The sequence below is a fragment of the Ruditapes philippinarum genome, unplaced genomic scaffold (assembly GCF_026571515.1).
Source record: "Ruditapes philippinarum isolate M1 unplaced genomic scaffold, ASM2657151v2 ctg4134_1_1_1_1, whole genome shotgun sequence".
NCBI classification, from domain to species: domain Eukaryota; kingdom Metazoa; phylum Mollusca; class Bivalvia; order Venerida; family Veneridae; genus Ruditapes; species Ruditapes philippinarum.
The window spans coordinates 41,097-56,758 of record NW_026857240.1 but is presented as its reverse complement, the minus strand read 5'-3'; the positions used below and the strand labels follow the sequence as shown (position 1 = coordinate 56,758).

Here is a 15,662-nt window from a genome sequence, read left to right as displayed (position 1 = left end):
TAACTATATAAATTAAAAAATCAAAATTAAACACTTTTTTCTTCCCAAATGGGACATGAGAGATACAAAAATAATGTTAAAAGAAAAAAAGAAAGAAAAACAAAGTTGACCCCTCTGGGGATTGAACCCATGGCCCTCATTTTCAATGTAGTTAACAGTAGTTCTAGCCTATTTGAATACTCTTCAAAGCGGAGGTAATGCATTAGGATGCTAATACCTTAATGTCTGTAAGTTTTTAACAAATCAAAACTAAATATCAAAATGCGACAACATAATGCACGGAAATATAACCAAAACATTAAGTTTACTAATACAACAACAACAACAACAACAACAACATTATATTACTATCACGCACCAAACACACAAAAGGCTATTGCATTTATGCTTTACATTCTTTTTGGAAATATCATATTTTGAAATACTGTCTGTCTTTTATTTTGGTATGTTTAACTAAACTGAAATTTACTACAAACAAACGATCAAGCTATGGCAAAATACCGAAAATTCAATTCTCCATGGCAAATGCAAAATGTACATACATTTTCATAATAAATAAATAAATGAATGAATGAATGAATGAATGAATGAATGAAGAATGAATGAATGAATGAATGAATGAATAAATAAATAAATAAATAAATAAATACATACATACATACATACATACATACATACATACATACATAAATACATAAATACATAAATACATAAATACATACATAAATGAAAAAATAAATAAATTAATTTTAAACCATTTTAATAATATAACACTTGAAAGCGTTTTATTTAATTTTTTCCAGTGCGTTTAACATTAAATTTGCCAAACGCTGGCGTGGCTTAAATAAAGCGGCAGCTATTTACTCGTATACTATTTCTAACCTTAAAAATCACATGAGGTATTATTAATAAATAGTTTGTAATATCTAGTGAACGCCTCCCTGCTTGCGATTAAACCACGAAAGTTTTATTTGTATCTCATATAAATCTCATATAAATATTAATTAATAACATGTTGTTTATTAAAACAAATATTTATTGATTTACGCTGAGGAAGGTGCATTATGACATGAAGTTTGTATCATATCATGAAAAACGTTTATCAACCAACAGTCTGATAAACATCTATTTGTATAACTTTGATCGGTTTTGTGTTTTATTCACTAGACTTTCAGTCATATATTAAAGTAAGCGCAGGTGGTTTTCTTGAGAAACAACTTGCTGCCAATTAACAATTCCAAGATAGAAGACATTTTATTAAAGAGTTCAGGAAATGAAATCTGTACTAATGAATAATTGATGGCACAATTAATGATTGCATTTTGAACAATTACTCTGCATATTTCATAAGATAGTCTAGCAAATAAAGAAACCAGTCTAAATTGTGTTAAATTTGATAAAGTATTTAACTTTACAAACTTTACAGAAGAGTTGTCAAATATTAGCATATATCACGCCTTTAATACTGTTGCATAGAGCTTGTCCTTTTATAACATTAATTAATGAAGATCAAATATTAAATATTGTTTCTCAACTCCCCCCCCCCATACAAATGACAGTTTCAACATGTTTCAACGTGTTTCGATGCTCTTTCTATAACTTCATCATCTGAATTTGCAGCAATAGATGTTCAGTTTGTCACAAACGAATGCAAACCAACACTTAAAAGTATGTAGATCCCTTTTGAAGATTGACCACACTTTATTACTCGTATGTGACAATACGGAATAGAATACAAAATGTATTTAGTTGAATGTTTGTCATTTTATTCTGAACGTCTTACTTAAAATATTTTTTCTCTCTCTCTCAAAAAAAAAAAAAAAAAAAAAAAAAAAAAAAAAAAAAAAAAAAAAAAAAAACAACAAACAAAACAAACACAAAAATTGTCTGAACCTATTCAAGAAGCTCACGCATCAAAATCCTAACAGGGTTTAATTAAGAAAATTTGAAATTAAAAAAACAAAACAATTTATCAACATGTTGAGAAACAAGACATTGGACAAAAATCTATATAACAGGAATAAGGGACAAAAGAAAGGAAATGCATTACTAATCAAATTGTCTTTCGTCAGATAGAAAATGCATTAAAATTAGTAAGGGAACTTATTTAAAAAGAAATTGGACATTTAAATAATAAATAATTTTCAAATAAACATTAAATTTTACAGTATGAAGATTGAAATGGCAATGAAACATAAAAACTGAGATTATGATGGTTTTTTACTATAAGAAAACACAGTTGTTTCCGTTCTAATTTTGTTTTCTCTTTTAAATCATGAATATTCCTGGTTCATTGAAAGTCTTCTTCATTGCTAATACATTAAATATAATTCCTGTTATAAAAATATGCTATGATAATGGACCATTTAGCTAGTTGTTAGAAATAGAATAAGCAGTCCTCCAAGGTTATATCGAGCTATTATCAAATCGAAAACAGAGCAAATACATAATGAATTTGAAGTTATTTTACAGAAATATAATACAAAATAGTGTTTTTTATGACAAAAATTGCTATATGATATTAGAATGATTGTGTATTTTTGTGTAACTTCTGTGTACGATGGTACATTATTTTAGATTAAGTATACTGTCGCGGAAAATACATTGAGAAGCATGTCTATTAACATTCCAGTATTCAATACGTTAAAATTTCAGTTTGTTATACCCCCAAAAACGAAGTTTGGGGGGGGGGGGTATATAGGAGTCACCCGGTGGTCGGTCGGTCGGTCGGTCGGTTGGTCGGTCGGTCGGTTGGTCCAGACGTCCGTTGCATTTTCCTTGTCCGGAGCTAACTTGAAAACTAATGGTTGGAATTCAATATAACTACATACAATGGTCAAGCACATTGAGAGGAAGTGCAGTGCACAAGAACCATAACTCTATCTTGACTAATTACAGAGTTATTGCCCTTTGTTACTTTTCCTTGTCCGGGGCATAACTTGAAAACTACTGGTTGGAATTCAAAACAACTTCATACAATTGTCAAACACAATAAGGGGAAGTGCAGTGCACAAGAACCATAACTCTATCTAAAGTAATTACAGAGTTATTGCCCTTTGTTGCTTTTCCATTGCTTTTGTTTTGTCCGTTGCATTTTCCTTGTCCGGAGCATAACTTGAAAACTAATGGTTGGAATTCAATATAACTACATACAATGGTCAAGCACATTGAAAGGAAGTGCAGTGCGTAAGAAACATAACTCTATCTTGACAAATTACAGAGTTATTGCCCTTTGTTACTTTTCCATGTCCGTGGCATAACTTGAAAACTACTGGTTGGAATTCAAAACAACTTCAAACAATTGTCAAACACAATAAGGGGAAGTGCAGTGCACAAGAACCATAACTCTATCTAAAGTAATTACAGAGTTATTGCCCTTTGTTGCTTTTCCATTGCCTTTTTTTTGTCCGGACCATAACTTGAAGACTAATGGTTGGAATTCAATATAACTACATACAAAGGTCAAGCACATTGAGAGGAAGTGCAGTGCATAAGAACCATAACTCTATCTAAAGTTATTACAGAGTTATTGCCCTTTATTACTTTTCCATTGCTTTCTTTTGTCCGGACCATAACTTGAAGACTAATTGTTGCAATTCATTATAACTTCATACAATGGTCCAGCACATTGAGAGGAAGTGCAGTGCACAAGAACCATAACTCCATTTTGACTTAATACAGAGTTACTGCCCTTTGTTTCTTTTCCTTGTCCAGAGCATGACTTTAAAACTACTGGTTGGAATTCAAAACAACTTCATACAATGGTCAAGCACAATAAGGGGAAGTGCAGTGCACAAGAACCATAACTCCATCTTGACTAATTACAGAGTTATTGCCCTTTGTTACTTTTCCTTGTCAAGAGCATAACTTGAAAACTACTGTTTGGAATTCAGTACAACTTCATACAGTTGTCAAGGACATTAAAAGGAAGTGCAGTGCACAAGAGCCATAACTCCATTTTGACAAAATACAGAGTTACTGCCCTTTGATACTTTTCCTTGTCCGGAGCATAACTTAAAACGTACTGGTTGGAATTCAAAACAACTTCATACAATGGTCAAGCACAATAAGAGGAAGTGCAGTGCACAAGAACTATAACTCTATCTTCAGTATTTATAGAGTTATTGTCCTTTGTTCTTTTTCTTTGTCTTTCTGGACTTATTACAGAGTAATTGAATTAAACTTCATCAATGGCCAACCACATTGAAAGGAAATGCAACATTCATGAACCACAATTATCTTTAATTGCCCACAACCATAACTCTATGTTTCAATTCTATTACAAGGTATTCTGTTACTAGTAACATCCTCATTTCCGAAGTAGACTTGTGGGGGTATTAATCACATTTAGTGATAGTTCTAGTTATTTAATTTTCATAAAGCATACAGGCCACCTCCTTCAAACATCCTTTGGCATGAGGTATTAACATTGATGTGCTTCTCTTTGAAAATTTTGACAGGATAAAACTATTTATAAACATATGCTAATCCGCTCTGTCTCTTCAAAGTTACACCAGGGAGTTTGAGAAAATATGATCAACAAGATCAACAAGGAAAGGCGGCGTTCAATTAACGCAATGAAGCCTTACTCCGAATTGGTTGTTATCTTAAGTACAGATGCACTTATTTTAAATACAGATTCAGAAGCCGTGTAAAAGCATCCAAATAAAGATTCTCGTTAATTAGATATAATTATATTTGTTCCTAAATTGTTTGTAACGTGTTTACTTCATTTAGAATTACCGAAAATCTGATACTTGTTTGTAAATAATATTCTACCCTAAATGGATGACACTTTTCCAGGAGAAAATTATATGCCATGATAAATAATTTTGACGGAAATGTCTGAATTTTCAGGGTTTTTTTTGTAATGAAATCAGCAGTTCAGAAAAATATCAAGAAAAATCCGTTTCAAAAATGACATGATTTACATAAATTCTTACAGAAAGATTCAATCACAAAATGTCCAGAAAGTTCTAGTATGCATATTCATCCAGTGAAAAAAAAGATATTACTATAAAAGCGAAAAAATATATTTTAAAAAACAATAACACAACAAAATAATAAGAAACAAAAAATAGCAATCGCTATACTCATTGAGCCAGTTAAATATATGTATTATTCAACCTCCAGGTTTCACTGTTCTTGAAAATTAGAAAGAAAATAAAAGAAATATAATTTAATAACTTGCCATTCAATAGCAAATTGATCCAGAATTATTCGTGATTGTCATTTAATGAAATCCAACATGAAGAGCGATCACCGTTGATGAACCATTTTTTAAAATGAAACAACCAGAATCGATTAACTTTTTTTGTGATTTTCTTTAGGAAGTGTTTTATTTCATTAAGATGATTTGAAATATTCTGTAATTTATCGAACTTGAATCAAATGACTGAATTGCATACATGATATGCTCTTAGCCATGATTAATCGTGACGAAATCAATCGAAAAAAACAAACTTGTTAATAAAAATGAAGTTTAGAATAACAGTTTATACAGAACAAACATATCAATGAAATGGATTATAGAAAATGCTAAATCTCTGTTTCTGACACATCATTGCAAAAAGACTTCCAAGATTTTTCAAGTTCCCGAATCTAGTGTTGATGGATCAGATTGTACGAGTTTTGAAGTAAAGAACTTTTGAGGAATAAATAGCAAGTGTTTAGGACAATCCAGTACAAATTAATAATTTTAAAATTCCATTGGCTGTGACTAAGTTTTAGAACAATCCATTCGGATTAAGATTTTAAAATTGCATTTGTAATTTCTCAGAATTCTTACATTAAATATAAATTTATTACATTTATAAGACAAGGTTAATAAGCCCCGTGATGAATTGAGATGTTACATACATGTAAATTGAAATATTGTAATAATTTGTTCTATAATTGCATTAAATTCCGTATGAAAGAATGACAAGAAAATAAATATATAAATAAATAGATCAATGTATTAATAAAATTCACAAATTAGTCTGTATTAACAGAAAATGATGTCATAAAGGACATTTTACATTTAATGTTTGTAAGTTTTTAACAAATCAAATCTAAAATATATCAAAATATGGCAACGATTTATAATACGTGAGAAATACAACCATAACATTAAGTTTACATAAATAATAATAATAAAAATTATAATAATAATTTAAAAAAAAAAATAATAATAACTACTGCTGCTGCTGCTGCTAAAAAAACGCACACGCACACACTTCCGTTTTGAAAATATCATATTTGAAAATATGTACTGTCTGTCTTTTTTTTCAAAAGCAGATTTGATATGCTTAATAAAACTCAAAATTATACACTACAAACAGCGATCAAGCCATGGCAAAATACCAAAATTCAAATTTTCTATGGGAAATGTTTTTTTTACATTTATTTTTACAATTATAAATAAATAGATAAATAAATAAAGAAAAAATCATACACTTTAAAATTGAAACCGTTCTTATAATATAACAATTTAAGGTGTTTTATTGTTTTAATATTTTCCTTCAATTCATTTTAATTAAGTTTACCAAATGCTTGGCGTGGCAAAGAGAAATCGGCAGCTATTTGTAATTTTTCTAACCTTGAAAATCACATATTGAGATATTATTGATAAATAGTTTGTAATACCTAGTGAACGCCTCCCTGCTTGAGACTTAACCACAAAGGTTTTATTTGTATCGCATATAAATCTCATAATATAAATTTAATAACATGTTGTTTATTAAAACAGATATCTATTTGAGGAAGGTGCATTTGTGTCATATCATGAAAAACGTTAATTGACCAACAGTCTGATGAACATCTCTTTGTATAACTTTGATCGGTTTTGTGTTTTATTCACTAGACATTCAGTGATATAATTAAAGTGATATGAGCAGGTGGTTTTCTTGAGAAAAAACTTGCTGCCAATTAACGATTCCAAGATAGAAGACATTTTATTAAAGAGTTCAGGAAATGAAATCTGTACTAAATGAATAATTGATAGCACAATTAATGATTGCATTTTCAACAATATCTCTGCATATTTCATAAGATAGTCTAGCAATTAAAGAAACACCTCTTAATTGTGTTAAATTTGATAAAGTATTTAACTAGAGTTGTCAAATATTAGCATATATCAACCCTTTCAGACTGTTGCATAGAGCTTGTCCCTTTATAACATTAATTAATGAACATCAACTATTAAATATTGTTTGTGAAATCCTCCCCCATACAAATGACAGTTTCACAGTTAAACATAGATTTTACTCCCTAAAAACTTCTTAAAGGTGTTAAGATGAGTTTCTGACAAAAAACTCTCCCAAACAAAAGACCTCTCATTTACTTGTTTGTACATATATCATTTATGTTTGTACATCTATTATTTGTGTTTGTACATCTATTATTTGTGTTTGTACTTATATCATTTATGTTTGTACATATATTATTTATGTTAGTACATATATTATTTATGTTTGTACATATATTATTTATGTTTGTACATACATATTATTTATAATTGTACATATATTATTTATGTGTGTACATATATATTATTTATGATTGTACATATATTATTTATGTTTGTAAAAATATTATTTATGTTTGAACATATATAATTTATGATTGTACATATATTATTTATGTTTGTACATATATATTATTTATGATTGTACATATATTATTTATGTTTGTACATATATTATTTATGCTGTACATATATTATTTAAATCTGTACATATTCCGAAGTATAGGAGGAATAAACATGAAAATGGAAGCCTGACCTTTAAACCTATGAACATGCATATATTTAGCGAAAGGGCTTTTTGAAACCTTTAAAATTGATGCAACAGCTTTTGTTCACTTTTGTTCTCTATCCAGACGTTCCAAAAATTAATAAAAATAATTCTTCAACGTAAATTGGTCTCATTGACGTACTTCGTAAACAGAGTCATTATGGGTAAAAGGAAACAATACCGTTGCCGTTTCTTTATAGAGATGACAATACGGATTATGATGGAGAACATATCGACTATCACCCCCTCAAGTTATAGACATTTCTACAAGTAGCACGGACTTCTCGTGTTACAGACATTTCGACTGTCAACGAAGAAAACTTAGTGCCTCAGCTTCATCAATTATGCATTGAGTATTAATTGAGGCACACATAAAATAGCCATAATAGCTCAATAAAATCGGCAATATTTACAAATCAATTTATTTTTTTATCGCTCGATTCCTGCCTATAAGAGATGGCTGCACTTTTTTCTGGCCAAAGGTGTTCCGGAAACCGGATGATGTAGTTATCAGGAGACGGGAATTAGAACTGATATCATGGTAAATGTTTCCGAAAGGAAATTACAAATTCACTGTATAAATGAATCACGATACATTGTTTTTTCTTTCCTGTGAATTATAGTTAAATGTTGCAAAGGTTTTGAACAGGATAGATATTTTATGATGACTAGTTAATTTAAATTTGATTTTCGTTGGTTTATTTTACATTGAATTTTTCTATTTAATTCTGGGAAATAGTTTATTTAATTATGCTTTACCATGAACTGTTGATTAGTGTATGTTATAAACTGGAGAAAATTGTTTTTACTTGTAGACATAAATTGTTAATGTTTTGCTCATAACAATAAGTGAAATAAAATGGACAAAGTAAAACATAAAACATGATTAAATATATGTGTGTATATATGTATTTATAGGATGAACATTGTCAACAACAAAATGTTTTATCTTCTTTTATGAAAAAAGAAAAACAAAAACATTTTTGACGGCCATGAATGCCAAAGCTGATTTAGAATTAAGCATAACTTTAAAGTTCGTAGACATAACATACAAATACCAGATTTGTGTTTAAAATATAATGATACATAATTATATATGATCTTTTTCAGTCACTGCCTAACTTCTACAGTGTCCAGGGACCCCGACATACCGGCTTTAGACCTTATTTTGACCATCAGCAGCCGGCAGTTCCACCATGGCCAGACCAAAGCATCAAACATGTATACGATATCGGAAACACCCATACTGTTCAGAACGAGCAATTCACGGGTTACCAATTTGATAGTTCAGATGCAAGGAACAAATTTGCCGAACATTTTGGAAGTGGCAGTCGGGATAAATCTGATCAATATGATCAAGAACTAATGACGAAGGGAAGGGGAAAACGGTTACAAAAGAAGGGCACTCTTGAAGACTGCTATTGTTATAAAATGCCATATTGTGGATTACTGAATAGTTACGCTCGAGATACCGGAAACCATCAAGACATCTTTACGGAGTCACATGTAATTCAAAGAGCAGACGATACGCGAACTGAAAGATTTGAAAGTTATACTGGAAGACATATAGGTAAAATACATACTTTTATCACCCTTTATAAATATATAACATTCTATAGTGTTCTTCTAATATCATACATAATATTGTTAACAAAATTGATAAAGACTGAAAACACAACTGCATTTGTATTTTGAACTTTTTTCTAAAAAAGAAATATTGTTAAAAAGAATGATTTATGATAAGAATTATATTAAATTTTGTAAAAATAAATGAAAAAAAACTGTTTTCGTATGTATTGCAGAACCTGCATTTTAAACTCAAAATCTACCATTTAATAATGGTTTTCATGATAATTAATTCATATAAATTTGGCGTTGAAATCTAAATCACTTCTTAAATAGAATATTCTTAAAAACTTCAGGAGAATCAATATAAACATTTATAACAAAATACCGCTATGATTAGCATTTTAATTGATATGATAAATCATGCAGCGAAAGCTGTTCGATATAAGTTTTATATGTTTACATGATAAATTTTCTTAAGCCGGTGCCATGGGGCATCGGCAGTAGTTTGCATTTTCCAGTACAATCCATGAATAGGCTCAATTAATCCTGCAATATTTTCACTTTTGCCGTTCTGTGCTTTCAATATGGATTCTATTTCTTCTCGTTTTACATGTGCATTCGTTGTACTTTTTTAAGTTTTGAATAATTAGGAAACATGTTACAATTTTTCTCTTCATTAGTTACAAGTCATTTGACGTCACAAATTAAATATTTTACATTCCCTTTATTTCAATACATCATATATGACGTTATTACAATTACATTTGTAAATATATTTGTTACAATAATTTAAATTCGGTAAATTAAATAAAGTCCAAAAACTATTCAAAAACACGTTGATGGTTCGGAAAAAACAACTTGTTTTGTTAAACATTTCAATTAGTTCAATATTTCAATTATTCGTGTTATTGTAGTAAAAACAACATATTTGTTTATTTTAACAAGATGTAGGCGGAACGCATAACAAACACATCATTTATAACTTTTCATATATCAAAATTATAGAGATTATAATCAAAAGACCCCAACTTATTGCTACTAGTATACCGTACATTTTTATTATTAAGCTTTTAAGCAAATATAATTATAGATTTTGATTTGCAATACCTATTAAATGGATTTAGAGTTGAATTGGTATACAATAGACATACTTTTCATAAGTATTGTAAATACTTAAAAAAACGGTACAAATGTATCATTTTGATATTCATATATAGCATATTAAGTGTATACATATTATATAATGAGTAATAATATTTTGTTCAAGAACAATTGATTATCTGCTATACAAGATATGTAATATCTGATCTCACACTTTCCAACAACATCCATATAAACTCGTCCATGGTTTGTTTCAAAGTATTATATTCAATTTTATCATTACAACTATGTAAGGTTTAACAAATATTACACTATGAACCATTTCACTTTAAAATGGACAATACAAGTATATATTTCTCCACATTCTTTTACATACTTCTGTCCAAAAAATCTACCACTTCCATGTGTATCTGGAAATTATTTATAAATTACACGACAATTAACTATATTACAACTTTTTACGACTTTACACCACTAATAATGTTCCTTCATTTTCAAATTGAATAATTATGTTTTATTCCTTAAACCATAACTTAAAGTGACATTATGTCCACCCAATGGTATTTTGTGAGTGAACAGTCAAAATAAGTTTATATTTTGCTATATACTTCTTTAATATTCATTATAAAATTAATAACTCAAGTGACGGAAGGTAATTTCTGTACATGTTCATATGGACATACCAGTAACGTTCAGTTTATAAAAAGAATGGACAGTCTTTTTATTTTTGAGGCCGATTTATATTTCACCTTAACATTTTCAAATCACCACTAAAACGGTCACTCTTTTCAAATATAAAGTCATTTCAACCCAACTTGACCATTAAAATGAGCAGAAGAATGTCACTTTAAGAATATGGGTATAAAGTAATATTCTAAAGGAGTAAATAAGTAAAAATATTGTCTTTTGTTATTTACAAAGATTTTGGCAGGTTGAAGGTACTATATGAAAGACGTTTTAGCATATATAGTGCAAATGACCTTTTATTTGCGGCAATTCAACCTGTCAAGATTTTTTTCAATGAATTAATAATGTATCAAATTTTCTTGATAAGACAGAAAAAAATAACTTCATATATAGATCTTGTATATATAAACGTCATGCATATCCACTGAAAAGCAACGTTACAAACATGCAGTGTTATGAAAATAGATATACACTTCCATAGAAAATACAACGTTATATTTTATGTAAAATGATTAAAGTGTATTTGTATGCAAGTAAACAAACAATTAAATTTTTATTTTTTCAGATCCTGTCGAAAGGAAAACACGTATAGAACCAACGGTTGGCTTCCCATACATGCATCCAATGTGGCCTTACAGAATGATAGGCGACCATTTAGAGATGGCAAAATCTAATCAAGGTAACTAAGGAAATGTTTCAGTATGCTTGTTTCCAGATCATTCTGACATATTATCGCAAAGAAATATGTTTTGGGGGCTAATATATATTTGATTTGGATTAAAGGATAATATTTAAGAAACCAATAGTAAAGAAAAAACCATAAAAGAAACAGTAAAGAGACATTTTTTGCCACAAGAAAGTAAAATCATTTAAATCAAGTAGTCTAATTGTTTCGTAGATTTTTCCTTTTTACACTTAAAGCACACATTTAAATAATCAACATTATTTTACACATGTAAGTTATAAACATCACATGAAATTGCAATGCCTGCATATCAAAACAAATTGATCAGTTTATAATTGTATGTTCTAGGCTCTGGTCAGATACAGCTATGGCAATTTCTACTAGAGTTGTTGTCCGACGCATCAAACTGTTCAGCTATAATATGGGAAGGTCGAGACGGCGAGTTCAAACTCTTAGATCCTGATGAGGTAGCAAGGAAATGGGGGCAGCGAAAGAGCAAACCGAACATGAATTATGACAAGCTTAGTAGAGCTTTAAGATATTACTATGATAAAAACATTATGACGAAGGTACATGGTAAAAGGTATGCATACAAATTCGATTTTACAGGACTTGCGCAAGCTTTACACCAAAATCTTGAGTCAACCCCAGGATATACTTGCAGAATCAACACCGACTTCTTATTAAAAACGGGCACGGCATCTTTCGATAAAGCAGACGATAAAGCTATCCAACCACAAGGGAATTCATCACACGTTCAATACAAATGTCAGAAAGAAAATCAGTTTTACGCAATGCAAATGTAATTAAATGTTGATAATTATAGGAATTCTCTTCTTTCTCAGTTAAACGAAGGATATTATCCTACGATTTAGCAAGATTTGAATACCGGAACATTAACTCGACAATTTGACGTAATTTGACGTCAATTATGATATTGATATAACTAATGACAATCAGAAAATGACATCTCTCTTACATGAATGTCGATCAATATAATTATCATTTCAATTATCTATGTTTGATTGTTTGTAGTGATTGTACTTTCAGGAAATAAAACTTATTATCTTTACTCTTACGGTGACTGTATCGTGATAATACCAAACATGGAATGGGCGTTCAAAGATGTATTCTTCTGGTACAATTGGACAAGCACGATCATACATGTATATGCTATTAACTAATCACCAACTTATGATAAAATGTTTTACCACGTAAAGTAATTGAATTTAAAACGTTGAAGATCATCCTAACACGGCAAAATTTTAAATGCTGCGGGCTCAGTTTGCTTAAGCTTATTGACGGAAGACAATATTCAATACAAAAAACCACCAAACCGCGCCTAGAACAGGCACAAGAAAACAAAATTTGTATTTCATATATGATGATGGAGTAAACATTGGCATATGTGTCAACTGTGTTTATCACGGAACATTCAATGTAGCATTTTATGTCTACCAATGAAATGGGGGAAATAAGAATCCCTAAGACGGTAAAACAGAATTTGGTTCTAAAGTTAAACTTTGTGTGCATAATCATTATTTTGAATATATATTTTTTTCGGAAATTGAAGGGAAAAAAATAACAATATATAATAAATGCTATAAAGTAGACATAAAATATTTGATGCTGTATATTATACAAATTGTAATAAATATCCTCCAAACAAGTCTACTTTAGAAAAGATAAATATCAACCTTTCTTTCATGGCGGAGTTTTTGGTGAGAAATAATTCAATCCACGAAAGCATCAGAAAGTTATGTTTCAATATTGTTTTTGTCCAATCACATGTTAGGAAATTAAAAAGCGTCTGTGCACGGGAGTAAACTAAATATGCCCGCTTTGTTTTATTGTTTATTTAATTATAGATAAGTTTACTCTTTGGTTTTGTGAGATATGAGCCACATCACGACAAAACCAATATAATGGGTTTTCGACCAGCATGGATAGACCAGCCTGCGCATCCGCGCAGTCTGATCAGGATCCATGTTGTTCGCTATCAGTTTCTCCACTTGTAATAGAGTTGGTAAGCGAACAGCATTGGTCCTGGTAAAGCATTGGTATTATTTCCACGAACATGGCAGTGTCATTATAAGATATCCCGCTGTCTTGTCAGAAAAATATTTGGTCATTATATAATTATTACAGTGTATTTTAATAATTTCTGTTGCATAAACCTCAGACAAATTTACGTAACGTTCATCCTAAATTCATCTTTATAAATATCTTATATACGTCTGAGGTTTTGTGTTAATTAAAGCTGACATGCAATGCTCATCCACAGCTGCGATTTGTACTTTACGAAGTAAAATATTAGATTGTTATTTTCTTGTGTATTTGAAAAGTTTATCACTGTAATAAAACTATTGTTACAAGAGACAGATACAGCAAAGCTGTATAATAATTTGCATGCTGCACTTATGAGACATTTACTGAGGATGCATTTAGATATGTACAAATTTCCAGATTTGTGAGGCTGAATCAAAGTTTTATACTATTGCTTAATGAAGATACATGAATTTATGTAGAGGGATAGGCAGATAATGAATCGATATTAAGAAAAAGAAAAGCTGTCACAACCATACATCATGACATTTAAATGTTTCTTAAAAAACAACAAACACAAAGAAAATACACGCAGACACGAAAATCAACAAACGTAAGAACTCCCTCTCGCTAAAATCGATGAAACGAAATCACTAAATAACGCCCAAAACGACAAAGTTGAAAATGTTGCAGGTCCAGTTTGATTGATCCTGTTCATTGACTGGGCTAGAAAGTGCAAGTTACGTCCAGGTCCCCTAGCACCGGCTTAAGCAGAATGCAACGAAAAAAAATGAATTGGTAAACTTTTGAATTTTGAACATAAGATTACGCGATAGCAACATTAAAAGCAAGTGACACATTAATATCTAACTAAATACAAGATAAGATCGACAATGCAATTTAGTAAAATATAAATAGTATCTGAGTAACAAATGATCATAAAAAAAATCTCAAAATGAAAAGACATTCGGAAGTCATTCTATTTTTGATATACAAACTATATTTACCAAGCTCTCTGTGCTCAAGTTCTACGCTTGTCATGGGAAGATTACAATATACGTATATATTTCACAAAAAAAAAACGTTGGCTGCACCATATGGAAAAAAAAACATTATAATAGTTTAGATACTAGAAAACTAGACGACTAGCACCTTTAGAAAACATTTTGATCTGACATTTGCGTATCATTGAAACGTAAATAAATTGTTATTTCAGAACAATACTAATGAGATCTGTTTATTGACTAGTCTACAGATACTTTAAAATAGCAAATTTATATTTTACGATCAAAGACGTTTTCGTTAGTAAGTTGTGCGAATCGTAATGCGCTTCCAAAGAAGGAAAGGAGGTAGTTTAATGGTACTCGGATAATTGCTTCAAATTTCAGGTACAAACCAAATAATGAGTAAAAATACAGAATAAATGTTTTGTCAAAGTAAAACGGAGAACGGGTCTGATGAATCAGAGTTGTTTGACCATATCTTCTACATCTGACATAAGATTAATCTCAGCATAATTATAAAAACATTGATGACAATTCCGCCAGCGTTACCCCACCCACTAGTGGCAGCGAAGAAAGTGCGCCGCCACATGATTGTTATGGTAGACAAACAGACAAAGAAGTTTTTTATGATATATTTTAAAGACTTTTGAATATAAAAAAACATCTCAATATATTAGCAAAAAGTTCCAATCTACATTTATTTGTGAAATGCTGTACTTCCTTTTTTTTTGTCCTCGTTCTTTCTCGATGGGAGAACTATTTAAAAATATGTTCAATAGTATTTATGTCGGATTA

The 15,662-nt window shown here is 30.0% G+C and overlaps 1 protein-coding gene across 1 annotated transcript; it reads left to right on the top strand.

Moving 5' to 3' along the window:
* Nucleotides 1–8,045: 8,045 nt before the first annotated feature.
* LOC132749138 (ETS-related transcription factor Elf-3-like) lies at nt 8,046–13,674 on the top strand. The gene is made up of 4 exons (XM_060738833.1): nt 8,046–8,316; nt 8,886–9,345; nt 11,698–11,811; nt 12,166–13,674. The coding sequence occupies exons 1-4, from the start codon at nt 8,314–8,316 to the stop codon at nt 12,621–12,623; spliced, it is 1,035 nt and encodes a 344-aa protein (XP_060594816.1). The 5' UTR covers nt 8,046–8,313; the 3' UTR covers nt 12,624–13,674.
* Nucleotides 13,675–15,662: the final 1,988 nt, after the last annotated feature.

Excerpts from the sequence above, each read along its gene's own strand:
- LOC132749138 (XM_060738833.1), top strand. Across the intron at positions 9,346-11,697 it reads TTATACTGGAAGACATATAG|ATCCTGTCGAAAGGAAAACA; the intron begins GTAAAATACATA and ends TTATTTTTTCAG. Across the intron at positions 11,812-12,165 it reads GATGGCAAAATCTAATCAAG|GCTCTGGTCAGATACAGCTA; the intron begins GTAACTAAGGAA and ends TGTATGTTCTAG.